General features: G+C 39.0%; 1 protein-coding gene across 2 annotated transcripts in view; it reads right to left on the bottom strand.

Moving 5' to 3' along the window:
* Window positions 1–12,521, bottom strand: part of ENTREP1 (endosomal transmembrane epsin interactor 1) — a 76,606-nt gene that overhangs the window by 22,165 nt on the left and 41,920 nt on the right. For both annotated transcript variants that reach the window (XM_021001825.2, XM_021001824.2), the window contains exons 3-4: window positions 3,513–3,623; window positions 927–1,055 (exon numbers count right to left, since the gene is read on the bottom strand). In XM_021001825.2, the coding sequence (XP_020857484.1) occupies window positions 927–1,055; window positions 3,513–3,623 (240 nt within the window). The remainder of the gene's footprint in view (window positions 1–926; window positions 1,056–3,512; window positions 3,624–12,521) is intronic.

The following is a 12,521-nucleotide window of genomic DNA, read 5'->3' as shown; positions in this document are numbered from 1 at the left end:
GGCAATTTCATTAATCCGTTTTACACTTCTGTTGTTATCTATTTTCTGAATTTAGGCCTTCTCAACTTATAACAATAATAATACATAGCATTTAAGTATCACTTTAGGGTTTGTAGAGCACTTTACAAATATTATCTTATTTCCTCTTCACAACAACTCTGGGAGAAGGGGCTTTTGTTATCTCCATTTCACAGTACAGGAAACTGAAGCAGACAGAGGTTAAGTGACTTGCCCAAGGTCACATAGCTAGTAAGTGGCTGAGGCTGTATTTGAACACAGATCTTCCTATCTCCAGGCCTAAATGCTCTATCCACTCTGCCACCTAACTGCCTTACAATTCTAGATTACAATGGGTGCCTGTTAAAAAAAAGAAACGCTTGAATTTCTCTGATATTTCCTTCATAGAATGATAGTTCTTAACAATCCATGAGGCCTTCCTTTAGCAAGCAAATTGTTATCCTGCGGGATAGAGCTGTAAATGGGCACTATGACTGCTAACTTTACTAATAGCTCTTTCCTACTTTATTAGTCCCAAATTCAAGGGCTATAATATGTCCTATACTCAGTGTAACAAAAGACGAAAATACCATTTTACACATAGATAGACACACAAATATTCTGGGCTCCTCATAACTACCCTGCACAGCTTGACCACTATGAAGAATATAAAAGAGTAATTCTCTACACAATTTAAGAGGATACAATAATCTCTGGCCTGTGGAGTTCTCTTCCCATTATTTCTATCCCTGATTCCCTGATGGGCAGCTCCTTATCTCTGCATCTAGCTAATTAACTGTTTGAGGAGGGTGCTTGGTTAAAAAACATAACAAGCCCCATAATTATAATCGCAAACATTTTTGTAGCCCTTTAAAGTTTGCATTGTCAAGCAAAAGACCATTTCAGGGTTGCCATCCATTTTCGTGTACCTTTAATAGAAGGTGAACAGCACTACATGGCTGGACTGGGAAGAGTTTCAACACGTTTTCTTTGTCTGTACATTTGGTAGGTTGAAATTCTTCACAGCAGAAGCAAATCTTGCCTTCCCCTAGATCCACCTTGGGGACAAAAAGTAAGACAATGTTTTAATTTACAATGATAACCCCCTTTTCCCAGTACCCATACATTTAACATTAATGTACAGGTTATGCCATGAAGAACATGTTCTGTATGATGCAATCAACAGTGTTCCAAGTTGATCAAAGCAATCAACAAGCATTATTAAGAACTTGCTACATGTTAGGCACTGTACTTGTTGCTCAGGTTACAGCTATGAAAATGAGATGCTTCCTGCCCTCAAGCAGCTTATATTCTACTCACTTACTGCCTTCTTACCCTGGAAGACCCTTCCCCTTATTACCCTCCACCGTGCCAACTGTCTTCTCCCACTAGTGAGTCCTTTCTGGGGCTTCCATTTTGGGAAGGGACCCAGGCAGGCTACGCTCCATTCTCTTCCCAGGTGTGTCTTATTCTAAGGCCTTCATGACCATGCTCTCACATGGTTACTTTCTTCCCTCTTACCTTTTTTTCAACTCCCTTTTAGGTGTTGTCTTCCTCCAATAGAATGTAAGCTCCACGAGAGCAGGGACTATCTTTCTTTTGCTTGTATTAATATCCCCAGAACTTCCTAGCATGCTTAGCACATAGTAAGTACTCATTAAATGTTTGTTGCATTAAACTGGATTTTCTAAGCTTCTGTGAGAAGGTCTCTGAGTCAACATCTTCAATCCTGGCATGTCTTCCAGAAGATGTTTGTCCTGTTTCTTTGCAGTAGTGATTAGCTATTAGTTTCTTTAATATGACTCCTGTATCTTTCTTCAATTCTCATTGATTAAAGCTCTGTGGCTTCAGGAACATTTCCTAATGGATGGATTCCTAATTTTCAGTCTTGTCTCCATATTGCTCTTTTCCTTGAGGTACTGGAGATGACAACATTTCCTCTTAACAGAAGACTAGAGCTATGGAACCATAGGGTTTGGGCATTAAAGAGGCAGTGTGGTATTTTGGGAAGAGCACTTGGTAAGGAGTTCCAAGACCAGGGTGTCCTGCATTTGCCACTTAACTACTCCTGTGACCTTGGGCAAGTCCCCTATCATCTCTGAGCCAATTTCCTTATCTGGGTCTGATACCTACTCCACTTACTTCACAAGGTTTTTGTGACGATCAGAAAAGATGAAGTTTTTCTCTCCACTCAGCAGCTAAAATAGTGGACCCAGCAAATGATTATCGGAAATATTTACAGAAGCTCTTTTTGTGGGTGGCAAAGAAATAGAAACTAAGTGGGGGGGGGGGCTGTACTCCTCAATTGGGGAATGGCTGAATAAATTGTGGTATGTGAATGTAATAAAACATTGTGCCATAAGAAATGATGCAGAAGCAAGAGAATAATTTATATAGTAACAACAATATCATAAGGACAATAAACTCTGAAAGAGTTAACTCAAAATAGTTCAATGGCCAACCACAATTTGGGAGCATTCTAACACACACTGAGTCACAGAGGCAATGAATCAGGTTAAAAATAAGAAACTTCTATTTTTGACATGGCTGATAGGAGAATTTGTTTCACTTAACTATCCACATTTGTTTAAAGGGGTTTTCTCCCAATGAAGGAAGAAGTGAGAGTAAGAGAAAAAAGTTTTGTTTACAAAAAAGTAAAATAAATTTTTAAAAATAATTTTTTGAAAAATAAAAAAATTAAAAATTTACAAATAAATATTTTGAAAAGTAAATAAATTTTTAAAAATAAAAGAATACCATATGTGGTAATACTTTATAAGTTGAAAAGTGCCACATATTTGTATTATTAGAGATCATTTTGTTCAATGCCCTCATTTTCTAGTTGAGAGAATGAAAGTTCAGAGAAGTTAAATGCTTTGCCTAAGGTTATATAGCTACTTTGGTGAATAGGGGAGCAAGGGCCTGAAAAGCTAGGAGAAGGGAATCTAAGGGACTCTACTATGAGGAAAAAAAACATGAGTTTTTAGTATACAGACTTCCCGACCTCTATTCGACTGCCCAGAGAGCTTTTTTACCTTCTGCCAGATCCTCAGCCATCTTTCCCATAAATGAGGTCACCGGATTTCTGAGTTCTGGATAGAAGTGTTATTATATATTTTAAAGGGTTGTTTCCTCCTATATCATGGTAGAATAATAATTTAACTGAGTAATTTAAAAAAACTGTTTAAGAGAGAGTACTTTGACAATATCAACTTCTTGCTCTCAATTGAAGTAGACAGTTATTGATTATGACAGTCAAATCCATCTCTTCACAAACTAATGATGCACGATATTATTGATGTTACTGAAGTTATGCCTGGCTGGTTCTCCTGTTTAAAAAAAAATGTGGCAGAGTTCAATAAGCTAACAAACTTTTTTTTTTCTTCCTTGGCCATCCTCAGGTTTTGCTTCAAGGGTTTTGTTACAAATGCCAAATATCAATACTTTTACATACCAGGAAAGACAGACATGAGACCTTTAGTTCATAAGTACACTGGGTTTTAAGGTCGGCTCACCAGATCACACCTGGGTACACTGGACACAAACTGGGCCCCCTGACAGCCTAGGATAAATCCGGCAAGGTTCAACAGGACGCAGACCACAGACAGTAAGACAAAAAGGTTCACCTGAAACAATAAAAGATGGGCCCACAATCGTTAAAGGATGGTAATAAGATTCAATGAGGTAGCTTGGGTTGAATATAAAATGGGAGAATAATGTCTTAAAGGATCTTTTTATAAAAAACAGCTGTATTTTAAATACTGTGCAAAGTTGTAAAAATGTGTATCATCCAAAATAGTGATCAACGTTACCTCTGTTCCTCCAACCAACCTCCTATCTTCTCTCAAATGACTTCAAGTCTTTATCTTCCCTATTCCTTCCTGTCTCTAATTAATTTTCATTTCCTTAAATTCAGTTTGATAACTACTGACATAATGAACATCTAGTATGTGTATTTTTATTAATGTATAATATTATATTATAAATATAAATGTATATTTATAAATACCTACTCTGGTCTAGGCACTGGGAGAATGCAGAAGAATAAGGCAAGGTCCCTACCCTCAAGGAGCTTACAATCTAATAGGGAAGATAAGATAGGTAAACTATAAAAATAGGATATGACCAACAGATATGAGAGGTAAGAAAGGACAGGTGTTTTTCCTTTATCTCCTTAAGTCCTAGTTATAGTTTCCCTAAGTCTCTAACTTGACCAAGATGCTTGGGGGTAGTTAATAAATAGCTAAAGCAGGACTTCCTAATTATTTTGGGTTTTGTAGACCCCTCTGGCAGCCTGGTAAAGCCCATGGACCCTCTACTCAGAATTACTTTTTTTAAATGCAAAAAATAAAATACATAGGATTACAAAGGAAACCAATTATATTGAAACAGTTCTCAAAATATTTTTAAAAACAAATTCACAGACCCCCAAATTAAGAATTTCTGATGAAAGTAAGGAAGAGGGAGAAGAGAGGAAACCAGTGACCAGAGTGGCAGATCAAGGCTTTGTAGAAGAAAGGTTTTGAAAGTAAGCAGTCAGAGACAGTCAGGATATGCCTGGCATAAACTTATTGCAAAAGACAAGCCCAGAGGCACAGGCATAAAAGAAATTAACCTGAACTGGAAAGAAAATCAAGCAGGAAAAAAAGTCTGTTAATCTAACCCACAACAATTTTAGTCCCTTCACCCTGCTGATGGTTCTTTGCCATCAGTCCAGTCGATGGAAAGACATTCTTTTTTTTTGAGGCTGATGGATGTTTTGAAACTATTCACATGCATTGCATTTCAAATATCTGTAACTCTTCTAAGAAATGGTTTATTCCACTAATGTTTTAAACAGAATTTCAAATAATCTAATCATTTTTATACTTTACTTAGAAAATCAGAAGTTAATTTTTAAACAACCTTATCAACTTATACAAACGGGTGCATGAGAAAGATTTTCTATTGATTCTCCTGCTCTTAAAAGCATAACTTGAAAGACAGGCCCCATAGTAATGTCTGAAATTTGCCAAATTTCGGACTCTTAAACAAAACAGGTCTTTGGGGTTCTCAGACAGAAAACAGTAATAATTGGAAGAAAACAAGTTTTACCCAGACTGCTTCTTGAACACTGATATTTATGAATAACATGTTACAGGCAGTAGCTGTGATTCAGAAGCTTGACTGGAATTTTATCTTCCCATTCTTTCCTCTCCTTTAAAACAATCAATCCTATTCACATAACAGGCATTTTTGAGGTTTGGGGAAACAGCAATCGGAGACAGGCAGGACACATCTAGTGCCAGAATGTCTTTGTATTTACCATGGTTACACAATAAGCAAACTAAGATAAAAAATACAGTCTTTATTAGGGTCTCTGCTGAAGAGAGTTTAGGCACCAGGGATTAAATAAAACGATTTTCCCTATAGTTTTCTCCAGAGCTAGATATTTACAAATACAACCCTATATAATTATAAATTGATCAGCCTTAGCCAAGCAGCCCATATTTGATATTGTAAACCAAGAACTATGTTTTCTTTTTCACTTGCCAACTTCAATCTTGATGATAATCAGACTAATTCATTTCACAGTAAAGGCAAATCTTACGTAGGGTCAAGGATTTTAAAGTCTATCCCCCTCTCCAATTACAGAAAGCTGTGTGATACAGTGGGCAGCTGCGTGGTACAATGGATACAGTGCCAGGTCTGGAGTCAGGAAAACTCATCTTCCTGAGTTCAAATCTGTCCTCACATACTTACTAGTTGTGTGACCCTGGGCAAGTCACTTAACCCTGTTTGCCTCAGTTTCCTTATCTGTAAAATAAGTGGTGAAGGAAATGGCAAAACAGTACCCCTGCCAAGAATACCCCAAAAGGGATCACAAAGGGTTGGACACAGCTGAAATGACTCAACAACAACAACAGGTTGTTGTACTGGGCCTGGAGTCTGGAAGACCTGAGTTCAAGTTTGACCTTAGACACTTGCTAGCTGTGTCACTCTGGGCAAGCCACTAAACCTGTCTGTCTCATTTTCCTCAGGTGTAAAATGGGGATAATAATACATAGTACCAACCTCCCAGAGTTGTTGTGAGGATAAAATGAGGTCATATTTGTGCCTAGCACATAGAAAAGCACTGAAACTTTTACTTCCTTCCAATTTATCCTCTACAGAGCTGACAAGTTGACATTTCTAGTCACCATGTCATTCTTAGCTTGAGCTTCAGTGGTTCCTCATGGCTTTACAATACACTACAAACTCCTCTAACATTGAAAGCCCTTCACAATCTGACTACAATTAATTATGTCCAGGCTAGTTACACACACATGCACACACATATGCACACGCATTCAGTCTACTTCATCCAGACTGGCCTACTCTCCATTCACCGCCCACAAACTTCCATCTCCTGCCCTCGCCTCTTTGTCCAAGCTGTTTCTCATGCCTGAAATGCTTTTTGTCTTTATTTCTACTTCTCAGAACCCCTAATTCCCTTCAAGACTCAGTTTACCTGCTGCCTCCTTCAAGATTTTCCTGATTTCCCCAGTTGTTGGTGCTACCTCCATATTGATGTCAACGTATTTTGTATATATCCTTTATTTCCGTGTCTATGAACATGGTATAGAATGTAAGCTCCTAAAGCCAAAGATTATTTCACTTTTGTACTTGTAAACCTAACATCAAGCACAGCACTAGACAATTAGTAGTAACTCTAATTCTGAGGCACTTAATAAATTGATTGACTGATTGATTAAAGCCCTCATGTTAGGCAAAAATCTCCCTCAAGTAGGGCTGGACGCTAGGTGAGGCTATACAAGGTGCCCTCATTTTCTCCTTGCCTCTTCTTTCTTCCATCTCCCACCCTCCTCCCTCTTCTTTCCCAAAAAAGAGTTGGAAGAGATGGTCAATGAATGTACAATGTGTGTGTTAGGGAAACTCTGGACAGGAATTCTGCCCTTCCTGTGGTTAACCCAGGTTAACCCAGCATCATCAGGCTTTGTAGGGCACAGGACATGTGGTTTACAGAAGGCCTACTCCCCCAGTGCTACTGCATAGTTTTATATATGCATAACCCTAGACAATAATATGTATGCACATTTTGCTCTCTCTCTCTCCCTCTCCTACTCTCTCCCCCTCCCTCTTCCTCTCTCTTCCTCACTTTCCTTCTCTCTCTTTCCTCTTCCTCTCTGTCTCTCTCTCTCTCCCCTTTCCCCTACCCAGGCTCTGTCTCTTTAACCCAGCCACACTGTACTGGCCTAAGCACAATCCCCAAATCATATATAAAACCATACTATTCAGTGGTTTAAACTCATCCATCATTATGTTCAATGATTATCATCACAAAGACAAAACTCAGTACTCAATTGAGAAAATTCTTGTGGCAGAGGTTTTTGAGTTTGTAGACTAGGTCTAATAAAGACAATCACGGACTTTAGGACATTTGTGATTTTAGGCAATATACAAAAGCATTTCTCCCCTCCTCTGACCTCCTTTTCTAGCTGTATCTCTGTGAATAGGTATCAGATCAATACTGCCATTCCCAAAAAGGTCATGTCAATCGATGGCTCTGACTCCTCTTACTATTTCTCTGCTTTCTTGTTCAAAACATTCCTTCCTGGCCACTACTTGCCTATATGTGTGGCCTTCCCCTCTTAGAACAGAAGGTTTTTGAAGGCAGGGAACTGGGAGATTTTGGGGGGTTTTTTTGTTTGTTTGTTTTTGTCTTGGTAGATTTTCTTAAGGAAAAATTCCTACCTAGCACAGAGTGTTGAACACTTCTGTTGTTGAATCATTTCAGCCACGTCTGCCTCTTTGTAATCCCATATGGGGTTTTCTTGGCAAAGATGCTAGAGTGGTTTGTGATTTCCTTCTCCAGCTCATTTTACTGATAAGGAACTGAGGAAAACAAGGTTAAGTGACTTACCCAGGGTCACACAGGCTAGTATCTGAGACTGGATTTGAACTCATGAAGATGAGTCTTCCTGATTCCTAGCCCAGTGCTCTTATCTCCACTGTACTATGCTGCCCACATAGTTAGTATTAAATACATATGTTTGAACCTCAAATATTTCCTGAATATTTTAATTTGATTTCCTAAAGCCTATAATATTTCTCCAATATTTAAGATTATATTATATCCCTGTTTCCATAGGTGAAATTTATATAATATTTTAGGGCTTTATAAAGTATTTTATATCCATTCTCTCATTTTATCCTTACAGCAACTTTGTGAGGTTATTACATCCATTTTAGAAATAAACAAGGGCCAGAGACAGAATTTGAATTTAGGTTTCCTGGATTTTACGTTTATTTAAGTTGGACCTAAATGGAAGACATGAGGTTCCCCAGATGTTCCTATCTGCTGATGACGTTGTGCATACCCCATAATCCTGAAAGGCTTCTTCAACGAAACCCAGAGTCACTCAAATGAGACTAACTTAGCAATCCACAAAGGAAAAACTAAACGAACAAAGAAGGCAGACCATTCTGATTATGGCATGCAATTAGATGGACAGCCCCATCAAGCTGGCCCATTAGATAATATCTCTTAGATAGGGGCTGTTGCTGGTGAATGAGCTGGACCCCAAACAGAACAGGAGAAAAGAGGGGGCTCAATAACATCTCAGAAATTAATGTGGCCAATAGCTTCTCTTTGTCAAAGTATATTTTTTTAGCATGCATTTTCTCCTGGTGATGACTATAGGACTATGAATCCTAAAAGACCATCATCAGAGAATCATAACAGCCAATGAGTCAAAGGGCAATGAAAAGACAGGTGGTGAGCATAATATCAAAGATGATGTAGACACGAGATAAAGAATAAAAGCTATCAAAGAAATACATGACTGGGAAAGAAGATGGACTTCTCACGTCACACAAGCTAGAAGCAACAAATGAACAGCACAAATATTGCACTAATAACCATGAAATGTGAAAAGAGTCAGAGGTGGGCCTCCTATTAAAAGGAGGGGACTTTTATGAAGGACTTATGTAAGAACATGGACAAGAATTGCACAGGATGAGAGACACAAATGAGTTACAACCTGTACTGGTCTCTGGCTGACCCAGCCCTCCAAATCAGTGATGTCTGTACCCGGAGATATTTTACATCACTGAATATGTTCTTCTTTTTCCTTCTCTACCAAACACTCCTGAATCCAGGTGTGGTTTTCTAAAGTTTATTTTGGAAGGGATACAATTAAGTCCAGAAGTAATATACAAAGGGAAAGTTAATTTTTAAATGAGTACATGAAATCCACTTAAAGTAATCCGGAGATGCAAGTTTACTAAATCTGCTTAAACTTACGATTCCCTGACCCTCTCACCAGACCTGGGCCTTGGTTTCTACTCTAATTTCTGGGACCATGGTCCAGGCCTCGGGCTGGCATAAATTCACAATAGCACTCACCTTTTCCCAGAACCTTTGTGCTAACATGTTCCCTGTTTCTAGCATCCTAGGCTTACCTAATTGGGATGTCATGTGTGAGGAATGGCAAGAAAACTAATTTAATTGAACTATTGTGCGTGTGCAAAGGAAGTAATATATAATAAGGTTGTTAGAGTAGTTTGGAGCCAGGGGGTCAAAGGTTTTAATGCCAAACAGAGGGACTGTAGACCACATTTTCAAGTCCTCATCAAGATTAGAATTGCAAAACATACTTGACCAAGACTGGAACCAAAGCCTGAATATATGGCAAGTAGAATCGTTCAGCTGTAATGCATTTCTCAGTGATGTCCCAACCCATTTCAAACTTAAAGGATGCCTATGCTGCTTTCAAATGTCTCCAAGTATTTTCACAACTTATTTCAGTAACCCAGGTCAGTGTTTGATGGCACACACTTTTCTAGAAAATTCTTAGTTTTACAGCGCAGACTGTTCTAGAAAACTCTTATCTCTAACTTAAATCTCCCCTGCTATGGTTTAAGTCCACTTTCTACTGTCAATACAATAAATGCTCTGGGATTTCATAAGTAATGGCATTTCTTCCACCAATACAGATTGCAACAACTCCATAACTTTCCTAGATACTTCATGAGTTGCTATGGCAAAATAAATAAATAAATAATGAGAATTTATCAGCTGGTGGCCAATAGTTTAAATAGTGATAAGCCTTTCTTAGAACAGTGCCTGGTACAGAGTAAGCACTACTAAGCTATTAGCTATCATTTCTGAATTTTGCTAGGCTAGACCTTGATCAAGTCACAGTCTGTCTTGCATGAGAAACTGTGTGTGTGTAAATCAGATCTAGGGCTTCAAGGAACAAAGACAGCTACAGTCACCTTCAACCTACTGTAGCATTTAATGAAAACACAAACGACTAGCAGAACCCCCGGGGATGAGAATGGGGGGGCAGGGGAGAGACAGTCAGAAAGACAGACAGACAGACAAGGAGATGTGTGCTCCTCTCCACCCTGGAGTCTCAATTTTGCTTCCAAACTGGTCCCTAGAAATCAGCTTTAATCGCCAGAAGCTACCTAGTTTTATATCAAGGTGAACAAAGGGAACTGGAACCTTTTACAAGTGTACGAATCTAGAGTAAACAGACAGCAGGTGCCTTTGAATACACCAATAATGAGGTCAAATATAGGATAAACACAGGGGTTGGTAGAAAGTCTTTGATATCAGGGGCTAGGCGCAATCTTGAACAAGTCACTTCTCTGGGCCTCAGTTTCCTTATTTGAAAATCCAGGGGAGGTGGAATAAGTCTTTTCTAGCTCTAAATCAGGCTGTCAACCCATCCTTTCTCTGGGGGAATGGACCTGGTATAATTAGCTTGTGTCCGGCCCGTACCTGAAGCCTTTCCAATTATATAGCTGGTACTCCACTAACAAAGCTTCAGAATCTGAGAGTCAGCTCCATAGAACAATGAGGTATTGAAGGCCTTTTATTCTAACCTCAGATTAATTAATAATTATTTTTCTACTAGAAATGGCACCAAGGTTCTATGTTTGCTTCTTGAAAGGCCCTAGTGGAATCAGTTCGTGATGACTCAAGGCCTTGGTAGAGCCCAGACCTCGGTTCATATCCTGACGCCAAACACTCACTAGCTGTGGAAGAGAGGACAAATAATTTAATCTCTCTGTGACTCATCTCCTTCATCTGTAAAATCAGGGGGCTGAACTAGATGTCTTCTCAAAATCTTTGAGTTTATAAACTGCTCCAGGCCCGCTAATACCTAACAAGCCAGAAAACGGAGGATATTCTCTGTGAAGGACTCACATGTCAGGCATCCCCTGACTATTGTACCCTGGAGCTTCCTAATTTAACTATTTTAATGGCAAAATACACAGCTAAGCTTCTAAAAACTGTTCTGCTTGGCAGCCCAAGATATACACTTTTCTATAGTCTGGTTTTTTGGTTTGTTGGTGGTTTTTTTTGCTGCATACTTAAATATGAGTAAATTGCTTTATGGTTCTTATGCCTTTGGGGCATTTAGCAAAGAGAATAATTATTTTTCAATCCAGTGAACAATGCAGTAATCTCAACTTACTTTGCTCTATCCTTTTCCTGACCTTTCACCCACCAACATAGAATAGCTCTCATTTAAATAATGTGCTACAAGGCTGTATAATGAGCTAGCAGAATATCCAAAAACAAATATTGAATTCAACAATTCATTTCCACTAACTCCTTTCCATTCACGAATGTTTTTACAGGACCTCATCCCATGTGATACCAGATCCCGCCTTCCTGGTGAGGGGAATCATTTGCTATTTATATGGGTTAAGATTTCTATTTCTGTGGGTTAAGATATTTCTTTTCTAATTGTGAATCTGTAGAATACTAAACCACTCCCTCGGGGATGAAAACATGACTCAGCATGGAGGTTGCTGGAGCTGGCAGCTGGGTAAGGGATAGATGTCTGCTGCTGCTTGACTCTGGAGTATATCTTATCTATCACCTGAAAGCTGCCTGTAACCTGGAAGCCAGTGGGTTTCTATTAGAAAGGTCAAGATCAGTGGATTTCTATCATGGAGGTCAGAAAAGCAAGTTCAGTCTGGGAGAACACCCCATCCAAGGAATCAAGAAACCACCAGATTCAGAGGGAGGATTACAGAGTCCCAGGTTTCGAGGCTAAGTTATTTTTGATGCTTATCTGTCTTTTAATGCCCACTCCCTCTATCCAGTCAGATTCGAGGACTGTTAAATTTACCTCCACAGCATCTCTCCCATATGTACCCTTTCCTGCATTCTTACAAGCTTCACTGTCTTCTTGACTAGTATAACTGTTTCGTAACTGGTCTCTCCACCTCCAGCTTCTCCTATTTCTAATTTGTCCTCAATGCACCCACTAAAATAATCTTCTTAAGGCACATATCTCACCATCCCACTTGCCTGGTCAATAACTTTCTGTGATCTCCTATTCCTTTATATGGGATAAAATACCAACTTCTTAGCCTGGCATTTAAAACCCTCCACTCTTTGGCTCAAACCAACCCTTCCAGTCTTATATCCTAATACTCTCCCCTTCTCACACTCCATGTTCCAGCCGAACTGTATTCATTACCAGCTGTTCTGGTAATAAATCATGTCATGGAATGAC

This window comes from Phascolarctos cinereus, unplaced genomic scaffold, assembly GCF_003287225.1.
Source record: "Phascolarctos cinereus isolate Bilbo 61053 unplaced genomic scaffold, phaCin_HiC Scaffold_4;HRSCAF=312, whole genome shotgun sequence".
In the NCBI taxonomy this organism is placed as follows: Eukaryota; Metazoa; Chordata; class Mammalia; order Diprotodontia; family Phascolarctidae; genus Phascolarctos; species Phascolarctos cinereus.
Note: the sequence above shows the minus strand (reverse complement) of the source record. Positions and strands in the feature narration are given on the sequence as shown.